The following is a 24737-nucleotide window of genomic DNA, read 5'->3' as shown; positions in this document are numbered from 1 at the left end:
TGTAGGCTGAGAGCAGCAATTCAATTCAGAAAAGAGGATAACCTTAGATTCAGTTGGCTTTTGGAATATTGTTGCAGTATCAGCACTATAAATCTGCAGAGTTAAATCAAATATATGGAGTAAATAAAACAGAGATTATAATTAACCATGTTTTCATTTTTCCTTTTTTCCCCCCTTGCTGTGCAGTTGATGTACGCCTACCCTTCCAAGCTGAAATGTTTGTGCAAAATGTTATCTTGGTCTTCTTCTGCCTGGGAGTTATTGCTTTTGTCTTTCCCTGGTTTCTGGTGGCTGTTGGACCTTTAGTTGTCCTCTTCACTATACTGCATGTCGTCTCAAGGTCAGCTGAATCCAGAAACTGTTTGAATATTTTATGTTTTAAGGAATACTGAATTGCATTGGATAATGCATTGCAACCATTGTTTTATTGAGCACTTTAGTGATACCTAATATATAATTATTTTTTTTGTTTGTTTTAGTTTTCATTATAATGAGACATTTAAAATGACCTATTTAAATTAGTTTCTTGTACTTAATACTGTAATTGTAATAATGTATTGAGTATACAGTAGCAAATCCAATCTGATATAATTAAAGACTAGTAAATGCTGAATGCCTTTTTCAGTTCAAGAAACATTTTAATGAGCCATAAATCTTCAGTCTTTTTTATGTTTGAGCTTTTTAAATTTGCTTTATATGAAATTAGTAAACCTCTTTTTTTTTCCTATCTCTAAAAGTATTCTCAAAAGGGGTGGTTCATCTTTTTATTTTTATTTCTTTTTTTTTTTTAAAAAAAGGTTTTTATTTTCTTTTTTGTAGTTACAACATATAACACAAAAAAACACATACAATAAATTGCAGTCCATTAGAATGTTAGGGAATGCTAAATGTCAACAGTACCTACACAGGTTGTTACCCTTCTAACGATTCCTGCTTCTTAATTCCTCGTCAATATCATCTACTTGTTGATGGGTCTCGGAGATGGTATGTCAGAGAGGTCAATTGTTGGGTTAGCACCTAGCCAAAGGGCCAATATTTTATCAAATTTACGAGGAGATCCTCGAGCAATGGGTGGTTTATCTTTAAGTTATATAGTATAGCAGCAGTCCCCAACCTTTTTTACCCGTGAGCCATATGTAAAAAAGTAAAAAAGTAAAAAGAGTTGGGGAGCAACACAAGCATGAAAAGGTCCCTCGTGGTGCCAAATATGGGCTGCGATTGGCTTATTTAGTAGCCCCTATTTGTACTGGCAGCCTACCGGAGGCTTAACTTGGCAATATACTTAGTATTTATGCAATTAAAACTTGGCACCAAGCCTGGAATTCAAAAATAAGCACCTGCTTTGAGGCCACTGAGAGCAACATCCAAGGGGTTGGAGAGCAACATGTTGCTCACGAGCTACTGGTTGGGGATCACTATAGTATAGTATAGAATGACTAATTCTAAAAAACTTTTTAATTGGCCATCATTGTTTCTTTTTTACAGTTTTTGAATTATTTACCTTCCTCGTCTTTCCAGCTTTCAAATGGGGGTCACCATCTAAAATATGCTCTGTAATGCTACAAATTTATTGTTACTGCTAATTTTTATTACTCACCTTTCTATTCAGGCCCTCTCCTATTCATGTTCTAGTCTCTTATTGAAATTATTGCATGGTTGCAATTTCAGCAGGGCCAACTTACCCTGCTGCTGAATAGAAACCTAAATAACTCCAAAACTGGAAATTGGCTCAGACTATCACTCCTATATCATACTAAAAGTACATTTTTCAGGTTTTCATAGTATCAGAGAGATATGCTCAGAAATCAAAAGTTCATTAAAGAAAGTAACTAAATGAGTTGAACTGAAAAAAAAACTGGCTGGAAATAAGTCTGAATGCAGGGAGAAAGGTATTTTATTCTGGTACTGTTTAGAGCAGCGATCCCCAACCAGTAGCTTGTGAGCAACATGTTGCGCTCCAACCCCTTGATTGTTGCTCCCAGTGGTCTCAAAGCAGGGGCTTATTATTGAATTCCAGGCTTGGAAGCAAGTTTTAATTGCATAAAAACAAAGTATATTGCAAAGTAGAGCCTCCTGTAGGCTGCCAGTCCACAGAGAAGCTACCAAATAGCCAATCACAGCCCTTATTTGGCACCCCAAGTTATTTGTTCATGCTTGTGTTGCTCCCCGACTCTGTAACATTTGAATGTGGCTCATGGGTAAAAAAGGTTGGGGACTCCTGGTTTAGAGTAATTTAGGCGATTATAAATTAAAAGACTTTCTTATCCTTTAAATCGCTTATTTAAGGCTAGTCAGAGTTGTTCATAGGCAAATTTGTACTACAACATAGAGTAAACAATGTTGCACAATTGTGCCCAGCAGCATAACTACTACAGGCCAGGGCCCCATTGAATGATAACTTTGAATGGCCCATTGCACAGCGTTCTCTCCTTCTCCACATTGGCTTGCCTGTCTGCTCATTAACCAGCAGAAGGGGTCAGAGAACTAACATTTATTCAGTGCCCGCACCCCTCAGTGGGGTCTGCAGTATGGTAGTTACTAACTGTGCTGTCTGTAGGGTTGCCACCTGTCCGGTATTTTTTCAGCCTTTCCAGTAAAAATGATGGTTAATCCCAATGTTATTAATAGTGAAAAAAGATAAATATATAGGAAGCCCGGTATTTTTTTTCAGAAAAGGTGGCAATTTGAAAGCCACTTAAAATTCAATTTTCTTCTTTATTGTGCCAAAAATAATGTTTTGGTGCCAACACCTTTTTGGAAAGATCATGCCTTATTCTGTATAGGTCTATTCTTCAACTGCTGGTGCTGAATTACATTTATCTCTTGTGAAATAAAATACTGTTTTTATGAAGACACTTTTCTTTACAGAGTGTTCATCCGTGAGTTAAAGAGACTGGAAAATATTACACAGTCACCTTTCCTGTCTCACATAACTTCTAGTATTCAAGGGCTTACCACCATCCATGCTTATAACAAAGGAAATGAGTTCTTACTCAGGTTAGTAGTCAGCTTGCTCTGTTGTATACATAATCTATAAAGTTGTGTTAAGGGTGTAGAAACATTTACAGAGACGGTGCATCATTTAAACTTTTCACCAACATAATAAATCTGCAGTTCAATTAAAACAATATTGTATATCACCCTATTGTGGAAAAGAATTAACCACCTTAAAGGCTCAGTAAGACCAGAAAAAGAAAATGGTTTTAATCAATTAAAATGTACTGTTGCCCTGCACTGGTAAAAGTGGTGTGTTTGTTTCTTAATCACTAATAAAAAGTAACAATGGATGCAGCTGAAATAGGGCTAATGGCACAGGTTAAATAGCAGGTAATAGATAAGCTCTGTAGAGCACCATTATGTTCTACATATGTAACCTGAGCCAAAATGGCTGCTCTCATGCCTACATAGCAGCTTGTTTATATAAAATATAAACACACAAGTTTAGAGGTACAGGGCAACAGTACATTATCTTTTAATTACTGTAAAATATTTTCATTTGTGGTGTTTTTGTTGCTTTAAGAACTGGCGAAGAGTCCTGTAAATGAACAATGAAATTCTGGGCCTTGTTATATATTTGCATGTTTGGAAAAAACAGAGAGGTCTGACTGTGCTTTGCAGCTGGGGGATCTGGATTAAACGCCTCTACCCTGCATAATACTGCCTGTGAGAGCGCATATATATATATATATATATATATATATACCCGCACACCTTGGTTAGTGAACCAAAAATTTCTTTATTTTTCAAACTTGTGCATCCTATATATATATATATAGTTAGTGAATTTGTTCCTTGTTTGCTGTGCAAAATTTACCACAACTACACTTCAGTACATTTTTCATTTATGTTCCATTTTCAGGTATCAAGAACTGCTTGATAATAACCAGGCTCCCTTTTACCTGTTTAATTGTGCCATGCGCTGGTTGGCCATACGGTTAGATGTCATCAGTGTGTCCCTTATCACCACTACAGGCCTCATGATTGTTTTGATGCATGGAAATATCTCACCAGCATATGCTGGGCTGGCCATGTCTTATGCAGTACAGGTAAAACAAATGTTCATTTCTGTTTGAGTACAACCAATGGTGCACAATTTTTTAAAAAGATATTTAATGGGGAAGCTAGTCTTTTTAAAAGATCTAAACCCAAGTTCGACTAAGTCATTACATTAATTGATTAAAGGGGTTGGTTTCAGATTATTCATAAGACATAAAGGGGCAAATTCACTAAGCCGCAAAGCGCAGAACGATAGCGTTAATTCGCTAGCGTTTGGCATTTTCGCTACAGCACAAATTCACTAACGAATGCTGGCGTAGTTTCGCTAGTGTTACTTCGCAACCTTACGCCAGGCGAATTTTCGCTAGCGACGAAACTACGCAAATTCACTAACTTGCGCAGTGTACTGAACGCTACCTTTTACGCTAGACTTCCTTCGCCACCTCAGACCTGGCGAAGCGCAATAGAGTAGATAGGGATTGTTTCAAAAAAAGTCAATTTTTTTTCTAAGTCCCAAAAAACGCTGGCGTGTTTTCTACATGATGGGTGATAGGCTGAAAAAGATTGAAAAATTTTTGGGGCTCCCCTTCCTCCCCCCTACATTTCCTGACTCATGGCAACTTACCTAGACAGTGGGCACATGTGTAGGGCAAAATAAAATTTATATTTGCTGATTTAAAGGTTTTCTAGGCATTTGTAGTGCAGATACGTGTTCCTCCATTGAAATTTGAATTTTGCGCCGTATGCAAATTAGCCTTCGCTAGCGTAACTTCGCTTTATATAGCGAATCAACGCTAGCGCAACTTCGCAACCTTACGCTACTCCTGTGCGCAACTTCGGATTTTAGTGTATTTGCAGAGCGCTGGCGAAACTACGCCTGGCGAAGTGCGGCGAAGTTGCGCCTGGCACAACTTCACATCTTGGTGAATTTGCCCCAAAGACTTTTTCCAACCACTTTCTATTTGTGACCGTTTTTCTAATATTGAAGTGTTTAAGTTTTCAATTTCTAAAGCAGCTCTGGGGGGGGGGGGGTTGCTGACTCTTAAACTGTTCTAAATTGATACATTTAGTTGATACATTTGTTATATTTGTCCCTGCTGAGCAGAATCCCTGATTTTCGTTAAAGGCAGCTGTTTGAATTGATACAATAGTTGCTAATACTCCACAGATACTGCTGAGAAATGTATCAACTAATTGAATCAACTAAATGTAGCAAATGTAACCGTTCAGATGCTCCTGGATCTCGGAGCTGCCAGACTGAAATACTAGAGCAGTGATCCCCAACCAGTAGCTCATGAGTTCTCTCAGTGGTCTCAAAGCAGGTACTAATTTTTGAATATCAGGTTTAGAAGCAAGTTTTGGTTGCATAAAAACTAAGTATACTGCCAAGTAGAGCATCTTGTGGGCTGCCAGTTCACATAGGGGCTACAAAGTAGCCAATCACAGCCAGGTCTGGACTGGGAGTCAAAATAGGCCCTGACATTGTAGGTACACAGATGCCCAATTATCTCCCCACCAGCCAACTAAATAGTGACTTTCTATGGCATCTTATGGTAGCCCCTCTGGCATTTGCTAGAACCCACAGATGGCCAGTCCGGGCCTGAATGTGGCTCAAGGTTAAAAAAGGTTGGGGACCCCTGTACTAGAGACACAAACATAAAACGTTAAACTTAAATTTTGGGAAAACAGTAAAAAATTTAAAATGTAAAGTAATTGGAAAACATCTTTGTTTATGGCAAAGAATCTGAAACCAACTGAACTGAAAAACAGTTTGGAAGGTGAACAACCCCTTTAATGCTATATACCTTCTGTGAACCTTTGACAAAAATAGTTACGAAAAAACAAAAAATAATCTAAACCCCTGCCTCCCCCAGCCCACAGTTATTTTTTTTTTTAACTATTCTTTTATTGAGCAATCCGTTCTTAAGCTGACATATCAAGTATAGTTTGTGTTATTTATGTTGATAAGATGGCCACATTTTAATTAAACATAACCAATAAACATTGTTAATGTAAACAATTGGTGTCTTTGTTTTCTTAGTTTGTCCCTAGAGAGCAATGTAAACATGTGTATGCCATACCCATACTATTTAATACATCATTAGATATTAGCTAAAGTTTACATTACAGCAGCGGTTGGTTGTCTGTCACCTGTAATACTGTGAAGGGGGGAGGCTACTGTGTTAGGCTACTTGACTGATCTAGGGTGAGCCCACCTCTGAACTACCCCTTATATTTGAAGGTGAACTTACCTTTTTGACACACACATTTTTGTGTAGGCAGTCAAATTCCACCCTTAGATGAGACTCCCTCTGCTCAAACATACTTATTATAGTCAACACCCAGTCCTTCTAAAACAGTAAGTAGTAAGTATTGCACGCCAGTACTGGAAGTGAGAATTCTATGTTTAAAAGTTCTTTTCTATCCTTCAGTTGACAGGTCTATTTCAGTTCACTGTCAGACTGGCATCTGAAACTGAAGCTCGTTTCACATCTGTTGAAAGAATCAACCATTACATCAAAGTAAGATCATTTTTAAGATCACAGTTTTCCAAATCACTTAAAGAGATCCATTTCTTAGATGAAACCCTATAAAATTCTATCAATGTATTTAGTTAAAAATTACTAGGCTTTTAAAATGTGGATTTGCAAAAATTATTGGACCATTTGTTAGTGATAATGCTTTTACAAAGATATCACTTGGACATGTTCACTAACATTGAAGATAAATATCACCAGTGATGTTGCTTATAGCAACCAATCAGATCTTTGCTTTTGCTTTCTAACTTGTAGGTGACAGTTCAAATCAAACTGCTGATTGGTTGCCATGGGCAACGTTAATAGTGATATTTATCTGCAATCTTGGTAAACATGCCCCAGTGTTTCATCTTTTTTTCTTTTCTGGGAAGCATTTTCTGATGTTTTGTCTGAACAAAAAACTCCTGTTCGATTTCTGAATACAATGTGTAAAAAGCATTTTATCAAGCTGTATATGTTCAATGAGTTTTTTCCTTTACTCATTCAGTTCACTTAATAACACACTCAAGTTAGTATCATGGTGGGAGGAGCCAGTTTTGAATACTTGTTTCTTCTACCTGTCCATAGGTAGAGGGATGTTTTTTTCCCTAAGCAAGTTTGTGGTTAAATAGAAAACCGCTTCAAAGTGAATCAGTTAATAGTGCTGCTCCAGCAGAATTCTGCCCTGAAATCCATTTCTCAAAAGAGCAAACAGATTTTTTTATATTCAATTTTGAAATCTGACATGGGGCTAGACATATTGTCAATTTCCCAGCTGCCCCAAGTCATGTGACTTGTGCTCTGATAAACTTCAATCACTCTTTACTGCTGTACTGCAAGTTAGAGCGATATCACCCCTCCCTTTTTCCCCCCAACAGCCAAACAAAAGAACAATGGGAAGGTAACCAGATAACAGCTCCCTAACATAAGATAACAGCTACCTGGTAGATCTAAGAACAACACTCAATAGTAAAAACCCATGTCTCACTGAGACACATTCAGTTACATTGAGAAGGAAAAACAGCAGCCTGTCAGAAAGCATTTCTCTCCTAAAGTGCAGGCATAAGTCACATGACCAGCGGCAGCTGGGAAATTGACAATATGTCTAGCTCCATGTCAGATTTCAAAATTGAATATAAAAAAATCTGTTTGCTCTTTTGAGAAATGGATTTCAGTGCAGAATTCTGCTGGAGTAGCACTATTAACTGATGCGTTTTGAAAGAAACGTTTTCCGATGAAAGGATCCCTTTAAGTTTAATTTGTAAACTTGCAAAAAGTCTTCACCCCCCTTGGCATTTTTCATGTTTTGTTGCCTCACAACCAGGAATTAAAATGGATTGAGAGTTTGCACCATTTCATTTACAGAACATGTCTACAACATTGTAGATGTTTTTTTTATTTTTTTTTTATTGTGACGCAAACAACAAATAGGACCAAAAAACAGAAATCTTCAGCATGCATAACTGTTCACCCCCCCCCCCTAAAGTCAGTAAAGCCACTTTTTGCTGCAATTACAGCTGCAAGTCGCTTTTGATAAGTCTCTATGAGCTTGCCACATCTTGCCACTGGGATTTTTGCCCATTCCTCAAGGCAAAACTGCTCCAGCTACTTCATGTTGGATGGTTTTCGCTTGTGAACAGCAATCTTCAAGTCTGACCACAGATTCTCAACTGCATTGAGGTCTGGATTTAGACTAGGCCATTCCAACACATTTAAATGTTTCCCCTTAAACCACTTGAGTGTTGCTTTAGCTGTATGTTTCAGGTCATTGTCCTGCTGGAAGGTGAACCTCCGTCCCAGTCTCAGATTACAGGCAACTGACACTGATTTTGCTCAAGAATATCCCTCTATTTAGCACCATCCATCTTTCCCTCGACTCAGACCAGTTTCCCAGTCCCTGCTGCTGAAAAACATCCCCACCGCATGATGATGCTGCCACCATGTTTCACTGTGGCGATGGTGTTCTTGGGGTGATGGGATGTGTTGGTGGCTGAAAAGTTTAATTTTAGTCTCATCTGACCAGAGCATCTTCCTCCATACATTTGGGGAGTCGCCCACATGCCTTTTGGCAAACTCAAAACATGCCTTCTTATTTATAACTTTAAGTAATGGCTTTTTTTCTGGCCACTCTTCCATGAAGCCCAGCTCTATGGAGTGTACGGCTTATTGTGCTCCTATGAACACATACTCCAGTCTCTGCTGTGGAACTCTGCAACTCCTTCAGGGTTACCTTTGCTCTCTGTGCTGCCTCTCTGATTAATGCCCTCCTTGCCTATCCTGTGAGTTTTGGCGGGCTGCCCTCTCTTGGCAGGTTTGTTGTGGTACCATGTCAGAAAAGGTGTGTTTATACTGAAAGATCATGTGACACTTTGCATTCAGGTGGACTTCATTTCACTAATTATGTGACTTTTGAAGATAAATGGTTGCACCAGGATTGTTTAGGAGCTTCATGGCAAAGGGGGCGAATACATATGTACATGCCAATTTTTAGGGGTTTTTTTTGTTTGTTTTTTAATTCTTTTTTTATATGTATTTTTCTCATTTCACTTCACCAACTTAGACTATTTTGTCCAGATCCATCACATAAAATAAGATTAAGAAACATTTACATTACAGGTTTGAATGTAACAAAATAGGTAAAAAGCCAAGGGAGGGGGGTGAATACATTTGTAAGGCAGTGTATGTACTTGGGTTGCTTACATAGCCTCTTGTTAGTATATGTCAGTTTAAAATAAACTTTCAGCAAAGATTTTGTAACCCTGTTTTTTTCTAGACGTTGGCCCTAGAGGCTCCTGCACGTATAAAAAACAAGGCTCCTCCAGCTGACTGGCCCCAGGAAGGAGAAATTGCCTTTGAAAATGCAGAAATGCGGTACAGAGAGAACTTGCCCCTTGTCTTGAAAAAAATATCGTTCACCGTTAAACCTAAAGAGAAGATTGGTATTGTGGGAAGAACTGGATCAGGTAAGTTAAGATTTGCAATGCTGCCACCCTCTAGGCATGAAATGAATGTCATATCAAAGATCAATGATAGCTGGGTGGCACCTTCAGCAGCAATTAGCCAGGTGATTTGCATTTTATTTGCCCACCTCAATAAAAATTACAATTACATAAAAATTGCCACTGTACAAAATGTTATTGCAGAACTTTACTTGGGATAGGGGTATAACATGTTGGTTTTGTTCTATGGTGTATCTCGTAATGAAGGAAGAAAAGGAAAATAATTATATTAACACACTGACATGCTGTAAGGGCCCTTTAAAATGCTGTCTCCTAGCCAGGGTCATTGACTCCTGGCAACCAGATGTTAAATTCGGAGGTTTGAGTTTTGTTTAGTACAGGTATGGGACCTGTAATATAGAAAACTCCAAATTAGGAGAAGGCCATCTTCCATTTTAATCAAGTTTTTTAAAATAATTGTAAAAAACTATCTCCGTAAAAGTAAAACTGTACCTTGTACTTGATCCTAACCAAGATATTATTATTATTAATCCTTATTGGAGGCAAACCACCCTATTAAGTTTACTAAACATTTAAAAGATTTTTTAGCAGTGTTAATGTATGGAGATCCAAATTACGGAAAGATCCATTAACCAAAAAACCCCAAGCATTCTGGATAGCAGGTTCCATACCTGTATTTATTACTTATCTTGAATAAGATAATTAATCTTTGTAAAGAAAAAGATTTTAGTTTTAGGCTAATGGGTCCCAGGCAACAAGTTTATATTTGCAACTGGAGAGCTGCAGAATGCGCTAATTAAGTTGAGTGGGTAGTTGGTGCAGGTGCTTCATTACTGGCATATGGTACTTTTAATACAAGTGTTGGAGTGTACAGGTGTTCTCATTGTGTATGAAATGATTTCCTGTTCACCGTTATATGTTGTGGGTACTAACCAGTTCTTATTATTTCAGGAAAAACCTCCCTGGGGATGGCTCTCTTTCGGCTGGTGGAACTTTCTGGTGGTTGCATCAAGATTGATGGTGTTAAAATCAGTGACATTGGTCTGGCAGACCTAAGGAGCAAACTGTCGATAATCCCTCAGGAACCTGTTTTGTTCAGTGGAACAGTACGGTGAGTAAACACAGAACATCCAATTCCATAATTATATTTTTAAATCGGGTAATTAGAGACCTTACGTTCCTTAAGTTTTGCAAGCAGAGAAACTTTTGAAAACAGTGTGTCAGTATTATGATTTATGACTTGTTGTAGGATGCAAGGAATTGTGCAGAGGATTTTTAGCAGACTGGGACTGAAACATTTAATTTAAGTTCTTGCATCTGACCTATTGGCATTGTGTTTGACAGCCCTGATAAAGATAAATCTTTTTTTTCATTCGCAATAGAAGGTATAAGCGTTTACAGTTAACAATGTATAACGTAATGGGATAAAACCGTAGATTAGTGGGATTTGTCGTTCGTGATTTCTATTATTCCAATATATAACTATAGTATGTGTTTGGCACCCTGCCTGTATCTGTGACTGCTGATAATGGAAAGTCCTCAATCCGTTTTCAATGCGAAGTGCACATTCAGAAGTATGTATATAATTAGGTATAGGTCTGGCCAGTGCTTCACCTGATTCATTAAGAATTCTACTGCTTCATTATATATTTTATACGGGGGCTAAGTTTTATCTGCAGCATTGCGTTCAAGGTTAAAACTCCCAAATGTTATAGTTTATACAGGAGCAATGGCCAGATCCATGTTGTAGTTCCCATCATTTCCCAACTACAATCAGGTGACCCCAGTGATGGCCAATAAAAAGCTAAACATTTGGGATTTCTTTAGTACCCATTATGAAAGTGCTGGTTCCATTTGTAAAAATTTACATATTTTTGACAAATAAAACACTTGTGAAAAGTGCAAACACTTTTAATTTAAATTTTTAATTTGAATATTATATATATATATATATATACACTTGAGTGATGTTGAAATAAACCTTTATTGATTGAAGATTTGGTGTGCTGGTCCACTTTGAACATTATATATATATATATATATATATATATATATATATATATATATATATATATATATATATATATATATATATATATATATATATATATATATATATATTCTTAAACACTATTACTTCACTACAGAACAGTGTGTGCTGATCCTTCATAAGAATATATACGATTTATTGATCGGTCTGAGTGCTGGTACTGTGGGACTGCATAGATAGATAGATAGATAGATAGATAGATATAACTTTTTTTTTTGATAATAAACAAAGTAATATTTGCTTATATATTTTTCATGTCTGTTTATGTAGGTCAAATCTGGATTCCTTCAGTCAGTACACTGAGGAGCAAATCTGGGATGCATTAGAGAGGACACACATGAAAGAATGTGTAAGTGTTACTTTGTTATGCATTTGTGTATTCACATTTATGAGGTCTGTTTTGAAATTTTAAAATGTTATTTAAATATTACTTAGTTTAATACTAACCACAAGCATGTGAAAGGAAATATCCATGGCTTATTGCCCTGTTACAGGGCTGAAAACAGAAAACTGACCATACACTGTCAGATCCTCTAATTTGGCAAGCCCATTGGCCAAATATCAGACCATACAGTGTCAGGCCTTTGAAGACAAATCAAATTATGACCACATCAATGTGCAGATACTGCCCTTGTCCAAAGACTTTCTCAAATTTGTCCAATTAATAGCTGGACAATTTTTACAGACATATCAGTCTGTTGTGCCCCATACATGTCCCAATAAACTTTCAACTTGGGTGTGAAGGGACCAAGTCAACAGCATTTAATAGGTGTGTGAATGGCCATCTTGACTTTTTCCACACAAATCCTCTTAGATGCTTTAAGAGTGATGCTGTCCAAATTTGGCCATGTTGGGGGCCAGTTATGCAGTGCAACAGAGTTGTTAAAAGGTGATCATATTGAAAGAAGTCTGGTTAGGGACCTTTAATCCTTAAAGGAACAGTTCAGTGTAAAAATAAAAAATGGGTAAATAGACAGGCTGTGCAAACTAAAAAAAATGTTTCTAATATAGATAGTTAGCCATAAATGTAATGTATAAAGGCTGAAGTGACTGGATGTCAAACAGAACAGAACCCTACTTTGCAGCTATCTAAGTTAGTCAGCGACTTGAAGGGGGGACATAAATGTTCAGTAAGTTTGCAATTGATCCTCCGCATTAAGCAAACCGTTATGATCCATGGGACCCCCCCGAGTCTCTGGTTGCTGCCTGGTAACCAATCAGTGGAAACCAAGAGAGCTGAAAAGCAGAAAGTATTGTTCTGGCTATTATTCTACTATTATTACACTGAACTGTTCCTTTTAACCCCAGAAATCTAGATAAATCTAGAAATTTTTAGATAAGGTAAATAATTGAAAGCTGTTGAAAGTGCGTGCTGCTAAGTGGCAACGATACCCTTGTATGTTCTTTTTGCAGTGTACATACTGCAGGGAAATATGTGCTATGGTGTTTATTGGTACAGACTACAAGGAAACCTAGGTAGTGTTGTCTGGAGACTGCAACTTATGGTGCTGTTCTGCTAACACCCCAAACTGCTAATTCATGTTCCTCTTTGGCAGGTTTTTTCCTTGTTGAAATCATAACCTCAGTGTGACCAAAGTCTGCTCCAAACACCTCCATTGCTGACCTAGGATATTTCTTGGCTATTTTGGGCCAACTGAGATTCAGTTCTCCCTGCTGCAAAATTTCTTTTTCTTTTCAGTTATTCCCCCCCATAAACTTCCCATCGCAATACTCAGCTATGCATTATGCTATTTTGAAAACACCCAAAACTGCTGTGTGTGCCATTGCCCTTTAAACCACAAGCTGAGCTTAAATATCTTAATATACTTATGGGGGAAATAGAAAATTAAAATATAATTTCAGCTGTTATCATTCGTAACATTCGTAGATTAAATAAGAAAAATATTGTAATGGCACAGATTATACAGTGGGATAATATTAGTGTGTGCGTTTAGGGGGCAAGGCGATGTTCTGATAGGATGGAAGACCACTGTTCTGCAAGCTGTGTCAGATTAGCGCTGGTTATTAAGCTTTCAGATGGGAAGAGGCAAGGGGGCACCTCTATTCGAAGAAAAAAACTAGGGGTTTTATAGGCATAGTAAAATGCTGTTGTTAAAATTAGACTGGAAAATGTCACTATTCCTTTACACATTGAGTTCTAATATTAGGCCTTGACTTTATAAATAGTAAAGCTGTAGATGGCTATATTCCGTTATTTTTAGCAAAATGTGTGTAACAAAACAATTGTTCTTAACTAGGTTGCACAACTACCTCTAAAACTTGAAACTGAAGTGCTTGAGAACGGCGAAAATTTCTCAGTGGGAGAGCGACAACTTATGTGTATTGCGAGAGTACTACTGCGCCGTTGTAAGGTAAGCACTTGTTAAAGCAGATCTGTCCAGTGAGTGGCCCTCCACAAATTCTCTCCCGCCCTTCAGCATTTGGAGCACTTACTTTGTTACTCAACTGACAGAAGGTTCTACACAGGGACACAAAGCAGAATAACTACTTACCATGTTTCATTTATTTGCTGATGTTTTAAATTCAAAATAGTATGAAGAATATTGCAAAAGAAATCCAATAAAGGATAATGCTAAAAAATGATGCAAGAATTCATACCTCCAAATTTGCACTGCACATGCCCATTGTATCTGTGCTGCTGGTAGGGCAGGGCTCATATTGGCTTGAAACAGATAAAGCAAAACATGGCCGTATTGTTCATTCGGTTGTTCTTAGATTATTTACGACTTCACATACTGAGTTTATGTTTTGTGGTAGTCCAAGGCCCCCATAACCGTTGGCTTTGTCTCTGAAGATGCCACCAGTAGCTCCCCGTATTCTTTTATGCTGATTCACTGTAAATCCTCTGGGCTGCTGTTAGTTACTTGAGCTTAGCAACTGACTGACAACCTTTCTCTGCCCAACACCATTTGGACTGCTGGCCATAGACTTAAAGGCAGGACACCTACAGTGGTGTGAAAAACTATTTGCCCCCTTCCTGATTTCTTATTCTTTTGCATGTTTATCACACTTAAATGTTTCTGCTCATCCAAAACCGTTAACTATTAGTCAAAGATAACATAATTGAACACAAAATGCAGTTTTTAAATGAAGGTTTACGTTATTAAGGGAGAAAAAAAACTCCAAATTTACATGGGCCTGTGTGAAAAAAGTGATTGCCCCCCTTGTTAAAAAATAACTTAACTGTGGTTTATCACACCTGAGTTCAATTTCAAAGGATATAAAGCCATTTCTAAAGCTTTGGGACTCCAGCGAACCACAGTCAGAGCCATTATCCACAAATGGCAAAAACATGGAACAGTGGTGAACCTTCCCAGGAGTGGCCGGCCAACCAAAATTACCCCAAGAGCGCAGAGACAACTCATCCGAGAGGCCACAAAAGACCCCAGGACAACATCTAAAGAACTGCAGGCCTCACTTGCCTCAATTAAGGTCAGTGTTCACGACTCCACCATAAGAAAGAGACTGGGCAAAAACGCCTGCATGGCAGATTTCCAAGGCGCAAACCACTTTTAAGCAAAAAGAACATTAAGGCTCGTCTCAATTTTGCTAAAAAAAAATCTCAATGATTGCCAAGACTTTTGGGAAAATACCTTGTGGACCGATGAGACAAAAGTTGAACTTTTTGGAAGGTGCGCGTCCCGTTACATCTGGCGTAAACGTAACACAGCATTTCAGAAAAAAAAACATCATACCAACAGTAAAATATGGTGGTGGTAGTGTGATGGTCTGGGGTTGTTTTGCTGCTTCAGGACCTGGAAGACTTGCTGTGATAGATGGAACCATGAATTCTACTGTCTACCAAAAAATCCTGAAGGAGAATGTCCGGCCATCTGTTCGTCAACTCAAGCTGAAGCGATCTTGGGTGCTGCAGCAGGACAATGACCCAAAACACACCAGCAAATCCACCTCTGAATGGCTGAAGAAAACCAAAATGAAGACTTTGGAGTGGCCTAGTCAAAGTCCTGACCTGAATCCTATTGAGATGTTGTGGCATGACCTTAAAAAGGCGGTTCATGCTAGAAAACCCTCAAATAAAGCTGAATTACAACAATTCTGCAAAGATGAGTGGGCCAAAATTCCTCCAGAGCACTGTAAAAGACTCGTTGCAAGTTATCGCAAACGCTTGATTGCAGTTATTGCTGCTAAGGGTGGCCCAACCAGTTATTAGGTTCAGGGGGCAATTACTTTTTCACACAGGTTTGGATTTCTTTTCTCCCTAAATAATAAAAACCCTCATTTAAAAAATGCATTTTGTGTTTACTTGTGTTATCTTTGACTAATAGTTAAATGTGTTTGATGATCAGAAACATTTTGTGTGACAAACATGCAAAAGAATAAGAAATCAGGAAGGGGGCAAATAGTTTTTCACACCACTGTACGTGGTGACAGGCTTTTCTCTGCCAGAAGAATAAAAACATGTAGTGGCACAGGCCCATGGTCTGACTCTCATCTTAAAGGGGTTGTTCACCTTTAAATTCACCTTTAACTTTAAATATGATGTAGAGAGTGATATTCTGAGACAATTTGCAGTGCTTTTCTTTTTTTATTATTTGTGCTTTTTGAGTTATTTACATTTTTGTTCAGCAGCTGTTGTAACCGCTTTCCAGTTTGCATTACTTTTATCAGTCTGGTTGCTAGAGTCCCCTACAAACCATGCATTGATTTGAATAAGAGACTGGAATATGAATAGGAGAGGACTAGCAAGAAGAGTAATAAAAAGTACCAATATCCCTACATTTGTAGCCTTACACAACATTTGTTTTTACATGGGGTCAGTGACCCACATTTGAAAGCTGGAAAGAGTCAGAAGAAAAAAGCAAATAATTAAAAATCTATCAAAAATAAATAATGAAGACCAATGGAAAGTTGCTTAGAATTAGCCATTCTATAACATACTTAAAGGTGAACCACCCTTTTAAGACTAGGCCACACCATACGGATCTCGGCCTGCCTTGAATCCGCTCCCCCTCTTCTGCAGTGCTTCCTGCACCCTGAAACATTACCTCCATTTTGGTGCAGCGGATTTCGTCTCTGAATCTAAAATCTCCTTTTTCAGCAACAAAATCTGCCGCACCCGAGCGAAAGGTACTGTTCCTGGTTGCAGGTAGTGCACCAGAAGAGGACGAGACGATTCCTGGGCCTGTATTTCTCCACAGAAATGCACCCCTGCTTAATTATTTGTAAATTAGTGGTGAATACAACTTCCCCTTGTTTATGGATTCTGTAGAAGCTATATATGGTCAAGTTGTAGGAAAAAGTTCACAAATGCCATGCGTTGGTTTATGGATAATAATATATTCATCATCATATTCTGCTTTATTTTCAGATTCTCATTCTAGATGAGGCTACTGCAGCTATGGATACAGAAACGGATCTTCTCATTCAGGAAACTATCCGAGAAGCTTTTGCAGATTGCACAATGTTGACTATTGCCCACCGTCTGCAAACGGTACTTAGCTGTGACCGTATTATGGTGCTGACACAGGGACAGGTAAGTGATTCTCGGTCAGTAAGTTAACATTTGCCTGCCGCTCGAATACCTAAATTCTCATAAAGGTCCAATTATTGCAGGTTATGGAATTCGACACGCCTTCTGCCCTACTGTCTAATGAGAATACAAGGTTCTTCTCCATGTTTGCTGCAGTAGAAAACAAGATAACTGTCAAGGGCTGACCTCCAATGCTTCAACCGTTCCATCCTGCGGTGGCTACTCGCTGCTTCTTATTCCCTGCCTGTGGCAGGCACAACTCCACCCCTTATATTTCATCATTTTCTAATCTTATCTTTTTGGCCTTTCTCATTTCTTCCATTTTTTACTTTAGTATGTTTTTTTATTTTTTTTTTTTTAGCACAAACCAATTTCAGGATTTTTTTTTCTCTTTTAGTTTTTTTTTTTTTAATTACTGGAAGTAATATTCGTGTTCTATTGTATTTATTCTGATTACTAAAGATAAAAAAATATGCATTTTCCTTAAAATGCACTAAAAAGAAAAAAACATGGTTCAGGCAACCATAGTTCTGTATGTAGCCTGCTTAGAAAGGAGCTTTCTACATGCAGCTGTATATAGCCTATATTTACTGTGAAAATGTAAGCTGGTTTATTTTATATTAAAATGAGCACTGGGTTAAGTATGGATCAAATGTGTCTGTCTTTTTTGTTTTTAATAGTTTTATTATACTGAATTTATACTTTGAGGGGTCCCAATTTAAGACCAAGTCAATTTTGTTTTTGCAGACTGACCTAGCTGGTATGTTTCCACATCTGCACAAGAAGATCTACGACATCATAGAAAGCATGTCATTATATATATATATGTATATATATATATTTTATTTTAATCCTAAAGACCCTCTCCTGGAATCAGGAGAGTTAGAACAGCCATATTCGGGTTGGTGACCTTATCTATTAGCTTTTTGAACCCCTTCAAGTGGAGGGCAACAAGGGAAAAGCCCACGCAGACCTTTCCCCATACTATTCAGTTACAGTTAGTGGCTTATGTAAGCAGAAGTCTTTGAACCGGGGAAGTTTACCTGTGAACTGTTAATCTTACTGCTTGTTACAACCAGGAAGTTGGAAACTGAAACTAGTGGGGGGAAAAAGTCAACATTTTTATTGAATAACTGTGTTCTTCTTCAGTGACTCAAAAATATCCTTAAATATCCTCCTTTACATTCAAAGTAAGAAACCAGGTGAACTGAACAAACTTATATTAAGCAAGACCACCACATAGGGAAATTGCACAACAGAAATATAACCACAAGCAATATTAATACAGTGACAAACTTGCCAATCCGCAAAATATTAATATTTTAGAAACGATTTCCATTGGGCTGCATGGGCTGTAGGAAGCTCACATGTACATGAATGTGTTAGTATTGGATCCCACTAATTTAAAGGACTCTTAGCAAGAAGTGGTCAGCATGCAGGTAAACAAGTGATAATGTCATTAGGCATGAGATGAAGTCCAACTATATCTCTCTGCATATGCAAGTACCTATACTGCCGCACAATAATACCAAACCTATGTAAAGGTGCAGATGTATGGCTTTTTTATCCTATGCAAAGCGTACCAGCTTCCTTATAATACACAAATAGGACCTGTGATTGAATATCGGGTCCCATAATAAAATAGATTCAGGTTGATGTGGCTATCTTCTACAGGGTATAACAGTCTCCATTAAAGGAGACATATATTATAACTAAAACCCCTCCAACCTCATAGGCAAGAATGGTGTACTGGTACTGATTTCACTTTGGGCTAAAATAATCCTTAACTTTAAAATGCTCCCTTATTGAAGCCCCTATACATTTCCTATGGGTGTATCTTAACGGTCCTGGACAGAGGGGGAGGGGATAGCCAATCGCAGCCCTGCATTCAGATCAACCTAGCTACTGATTGGTTCCTATCCTACAGTGCAGAGTGCTGAGGGTTTTTGGAGACATTTTCAATACACCACTTTTTAAAGAACATTCCTTTTATACTTAGAGGAGTATAATGTACTGGCACTTTATTGGTTTTTCACACAATATGTCTCCTTTAAAGCAACAACCTTCAAACTTAGATTGAGGAAACTGTGCATCAATCACAGTTAAAGGAAAACTATACCCCCAAAATGAATACTTAAGCAACAGATAGTTTATATCAAATTGAATGACATATTAAAGAATCTTACCAAACTGGAACATATATTTACATAAATATTGCCCTTTTACATCTCTTGCCTTGAGCCACCATTTCGTGACTCTATCTGTGCTGCCTCAGAGATCACCTGACCAGAAATACTACAACTCTAACTGTAACAGGAAGAAGTGAGGAAGCAAAAGGCAGAACTCTGTCTGTTAATTGGCTCATGTGACCTTACATGTGGTTTGTATGTGTGCACAGTGAATCTTACGATCTCAGGGGGCGGCCCTTATTTTTTAAAATGGCAATTTTCTATTTATGATTACCCAATGGCACATACTACTAAAAAAGTTTATTATTATGATAATGGTTCATTTACATGAAGCAGGGTTTTACACGTGAGCTGTTTTACTCAGTATCTTTTAATAGAGACCTACATTGTTTGGGGGGTATAGTTTTCCTTTAAGCTGCTCATCCATACAGAAATCTGCTTGTATCTCTCCCAATGTGTCCACCTTGAGGTGGGAGATATCTGGCTGATCAAATCGTGGACTCTAGGGCCCAACAATCGGAATACAACGAGGAAAATACGGGTGGTCTGATCGAGGAATGCATCAAAGATCTGCCTGATCAACATCTGCCCACTTTTCGGCCAGATGTCGATTGTGGATGCCTGTCGGAGGGCTCCATACACTGCCCAATAAGCTGATGACTTAATCTGCTGCCCATCTATTGCAACTCGGTGGTGGATTTGACTAATTACGGTTGAAAGAAGTTGTTGCTGACAGCAGGAGGGCCACAGCATATACTAGATCTACTGCTTTAATGGTCCAATGGGAGGCTGTTAAACCAGCACTTTAGGAATGCCTAATAGCTGATAATGGCACACACAACAGAGCTTCAGAAAAAAACTATAGCTCCTTTAGCTGACACAAGCAAAACGACACATGGCTAGACTGGGAGCAGAGAGACATATTGCTATTAGTGCTTATCCTTGCATGATGTTTTTGTCTAGCAGCTTTAGGTGACTCCAGAGAGCAGCTGAAATCCTAGGCTGGATCAGACTGACAAAATAATACACATTTATACTCTTAAAGGGAAACTCCACCCTCTGAACCACAATTTGTAATCAGCTTCACACAACATGGAAACCCCTGATTTACCTCTCCCTGTTATCTGTTCCTTCCATAAGTATGAATAAATACCGTTTTTTATATGCTGAAATCTAGCTAAGGTTGTCACCTTTGTCAGTATAAAAATCTGGACAAAGGGCAGAGTGATGATGTCAGAAGGGTGAACTGGTGAGGTCAGAGGGCAGAGCTGTGTGGCATTGGGAGTGATCCTGGTGACCCGCTGTCCTGGATCCCTATTGAAACGTTTGCAAGTTGAATGTCCAGAAAAAGTTCCAAAGTTTCTCAAACTAAATGAGATAAGAAGATTTTTGGCAGAGTGCCTAGAAAACACCTCCACTTAAAGTATATTGATAATACTAAAGCAAATCTATACCCCTGAACATTGCAAGCCTCTATAACAAACATACAGTGCCTTGCAAATGCATTTATCCACATGACGAGTTCTGTCAGTGTACTGATTCCAAGTCCTGCACTCACATACACATTCTCTGTCATATATTTATTTAAAGGGTGGTTCACCTAAGTATGTTATAGAATAGTATGTTATAGAATGGCCAGTAAGCAACTTTTCAATTATTTTCTATAGTTTTTGAATTATTTGCCTTTTTATTATTTGCCCCATCTAAAAATCAAAATGCTCTATAAGGCTACACATTTATTGTTATTGCTGCTTTTTATTACTCATTTTATTCAGGCCTCTCATGTTCATATTCCAGTCTCTTATTCCAATCAATGCACGGTTGATCAGGTAATTTGGACTCTAGCAACCAGGCCATCTGGAGAGCTGCTAAATAAAAAGCTAAATAACTCAAAAACCACAAATAATAAAAAATATAAACCAATTGCTATTTGTCTCAACATCTCAGTCTCTTCATCATATTAAAAGGTAACTGAAAGGTGCTTTAAAAGCAATGAAACGTAAATTTAGTTAATATTTAGTGATGTTATATTAGGAGAAAAATAACCAACTGGAATGTGCTGTTAGCAAAAGTTGCTTTTGCAGCAATAACAACTTGTTGTTGAGAAATGCATGTATAATCTTAGGGATATGTTGTACCCAGACAAAAATAAAAAGGTTTTTCTGTATATGGGATCTTTCCATAATTTGAATCTCCATACCTTGTCTACTAAAAAATCATGTAAACATTACATTTTGCTTCCAATAACGATTAATTATATGGTACTAAGGATAAAGTACAAGGTGCTGTTTTATTATTACAGAGAAAAAGGAAATGATTTTTTAAAAGGTTTCATTATTTAATAAAAATCTAAGTGAGTCAGCCGTAATTTGGAGCTTTCTAGATATCTGGTTTCCAGATAATGGTGTTTTCAGCATAAGGGAATTTCTCAGCTCAGACTGATGGCATGAAAAAAAAGACCTGTCCAAATACAGTACCCAAGCAGCACTGGGAACCAAAAGAAAGCAGCTCCACGCTAAACAAGAATGTGACCCAATAGAATTAAAAGATTATTTAAAAGCAAAATGTTTTTGTTGCCATATCAAAAGCAGAAATACATATGAAGGGGTTAATGTATTGTTATATTCTTGGGGGGAATTTTAATTTACCTAATGGATATAACACTCCTTGTACTGCATTGATATACTGAGAGATAAGAAATCAACTACAATTTTAGGTGATAATCCATGTGTTCTCCCATAGATTAAACAATTTACAATCTTTACAAAAAAATGGATAGTAATTTGATATATGCTTAGAATCGTTTGACGAGTGCAATGGGGGATAAATATTTTTGACCATACATACCCTTTAAAAAGGGAAAATCTTCTACCTGTCACAGGTCATATATTTTATGATCTACAGCTCATGTGGTTCTCATGTGGATAGCCAGCTTTTAAAGCATTCCATATACAGTTAGGTCCATAAATCTTTGGACAGAGACATCTTATTTCTAATTTTGGTTCTGTGCATTACCACAATGAATTTTAAATGAAACAACTCAGATGCAGTTGATCTGCAGACTTTCAGCTTTAATTCAATGGGTTGAACAAAAAGATTGCATAAAAATGTGAGGAGCTAAGGCCTTTTTTTAAACACAAGCAATTCATTTCAAGTAATTGGACAAATGAAAAAACTGAAAATAAAATGTTAATTTCTAATACTTTGCTGGCATTGACAGTCTGAATTCTTGAACTCATGGACATCAGCAGATTCTGGGTTTTCTCTACCAGGCCTTTACTGCAGCGGCTTTCAGTTGCTGTTTGGTTGTGGGCCTTTCTGTCCGAAGTTTAGTCTTCAACAAGTGAAATACATGCTCAATTGGGTTCAGATCAGGTGACTGACTTGGCCGTTTAAGAATATTCCACTTTTTTGCTTTAATAAACTCCTGGGTTGCTTTGGCTGTATGTTTTGGGTCATTGTCCATCTGTATTATGCCTCCCAATCAATATGACTGCATTTAGCTGGATTTGAGCAGACAGTGTCTCTGAACACCTCCATTCATTCGGCTGCTTCTGTCCTGTGTCACATCATGGATAAACACTAGTGTCCCAGTGCCACTGGCAGCCATGCATGCCCAAGCCATCACACTGCCTCCGCCATGTTTTTATAGAGATGTGGTATGCTTTGGATCATGAGCTGTTCCACAGCTTCTCCATACTTTTTTACTTGCCATCATTCTGGTAGAGGTTGATCTTGGTTTCATTTGTCCAAAGAATGTTTTTCCAGAACTGTGCTGGCTTTTTTAGATGTTTTTTTAGCAAAGTCCAATCTAGCCTTTTTATTCTTGATGCTTATGGGTGGCTTGCAACTTGCAGTGCACCCTCTGTTTTTACTTTCATGCAGTCTTCTCTTTATGGTAGACTTGGATATCAATATGCCTACCTCCTCGAGAGTGCTGTTCACTTGTTTGGCTGTTGTGAAGGGGTTTCTCTTCACCCTGGAAATGATTCTGCGATCATCCACCACAGTTGTCTTCCGTGGACGTCCAGGTCTTTTTGCATTACCAAGTTCACCAGTGCTTTCTTTCTCAGGATGTACCAAACTGTTATTTGGCACCCAAGAACATTTTTCATGCTAGCGTTGCTCCCCAACTCCTTTTACTTCTGAATGTTGCTCACGGGTTCAAAAGGTTGGGGATCCCTGCAGTACATTTTGCCACTCCTGATATTGTAGCAATTTCTCAGATAGGTTTTTTCTGTTTTTGCAGATTAAGGATGGCTTGTTTCGCCTGCATGGAGAGCTCCCTTGACCGCATGTTGTCTGTTCACAGCAAAATCTTCCACATACAAGTGCGCACCCCCCCATCCTGACGAAGGGAGGGTTAATCCTCCTGAAACATTGATGCACAGGTGGTCCCTTTAAATAAAAGGGTTAAGCTCCCCACCTGCAACATACATGGTGTTGTGCTATTCTCTTAAATCTTCTACATTGTACTGACGAGTGCCGGCCGTCTAAGATCTGCACCACCAGGGCAGGAAGCATCGTGGAAAGGGTGAGAGATGCGGTTCATCTACACACATAACAAAGAAATTGCCCACACCTGCCCATTACAAAATAGCCTTTGAGTCAATTGTCCAATTACTTTTGAGCCCCTGAAATTGAGTAATTGTGTTAAAAAAAGGCTTTAGTTCCTCACATTTTTGTGTAATCTTTTTAGTTCAACCCACTGAATTAAAGCTGAAAGTCTGCAGTTCAAATGCATCTGAGTGGTTTCATTTAAAATTCATTATGGTAATGTATACAACCAAAATAAGAAATGCAAATATTTATGGACCTAACCAGTGATCCCCAACCAGTAGCTCGCGAGCAACATGTTGCTCGCCAACCCCTTGGATGTCGCTGTCAGTGGCCTCGATGCAGGTGCTAATTTTTGAAGACTAAAGACCTAGTAAAATATGGCACAGTAAATCCAGCAGATACCGGCATATTGACTCCTGCACTGTGACCTTCAGCATATAATGAAAGAGCAACCCATGCATTTAATGATAATGACCTACAGCAAAAATGGAACAGAGAGCCTGTGACTAGATTTGCAGCATGAGTGGCTGAGTATGTACCCAGCATAGTATGGCATACCTCCCAACTGTCACGTTTTTATAGGGACAGTTGCTCTTTTGACAACTCAACCCGCAGTCCCTCATTTGTACTGGAAGGTCATGTTTTTCTCTGCACTGAACAGCCAGAAAAAGAAACAAAGTTTCTAACTTAATTGGCTTTTGGCCCAGAGCCCAGAACAGCCACAGCAGAAGATAAGATACTTTTGTAATAATTTCTAGATAAGCAAATAAGTAATTGTAACAATATAAGATAACAGGTCCCTTGGTAAAAGTTAGACTCACAGCTTAAAGGGCAATTCACCTTCATTAGCAAAACTGTAATACATTTATCTTACTGGCAGGTTTAAAGTTAATGGAGTGTTTATTGGCTATTTCTACAGTGGTCTTACTGGCTTGTCTGGGGTTAATATGCCCA

The 24737-nt window shown here is 38.1% G+C and overlaps 1 protein-coding gene across 4 annotated transcripts in view; it reads left to right on the top strand.

Moving 5' to 3' along the window:
- Window positions 1-17680, top strand: part of abcc5.L (ATP binding cassette subfamily C member 5 L homeolog) — a 67357-nt gene extending 49677 nt beyond the window's left edge. For all 4 annotated transcript variants that reach the window (XM_018261763.2, XM_018261764.2, XM_018261762.2 and 1 more), the window contains 10 exons: window positions 187-340; window positions 2869-2997; window positions 3860-4046; window positions 6429-6518; window positions 9286-9475; window positions 10424-10583; window positions 11793-11871; window positions 13781-13894; window positions 16873-17037; window positions 17118-17680. In XM_018261763.2, the coding sequence (XP_018117252.1) occupies window positions 187-340; window positions 2869-2997; window positions 3860-4046; window positions 6429-6518; window positions 9286-9475; window positions 10424-10583; window positions 11793-11871; window positions 13781-13894; window positions 16873-17037; window positions 17118-17219 (1370 nt within the window). In that variant the 3' untranslated portion in view covers window positions 17220-17680. The remainder of the gene's footprint in view (window positions 1-186; window positions 341-2868; window positions 2998-3859; window positions 4047-6428; window positions 6519-9285; window positions 9476-10423; window positions 10584-11792; window positions 11872-13780; window positions 13895-16872; window positions 17038-17117) is intronic.
- The last annotated feature ends 7057 nt before the right edge of the window (window positions 17681-24737 follow it).

Source organism: Xenopus laevis, chromosome 5L, assembly GCF_017654675.1.
Source record: "Xenopus laevis strain J_2021 chromosome 5L, Xenopus_laevis_v10.1, whole genome shotgun sequence".
NCBI lineage: Eukaryota > Metazoa > Chordata > Amphibia > Anura > Pipidae > Xenopus > Xenopus laevis.
The sequence above is the reverse complement of the archived record's forward strand: the minus strand, read 5'-3'. Positions and strand labels throughout refer to the sequence as shown.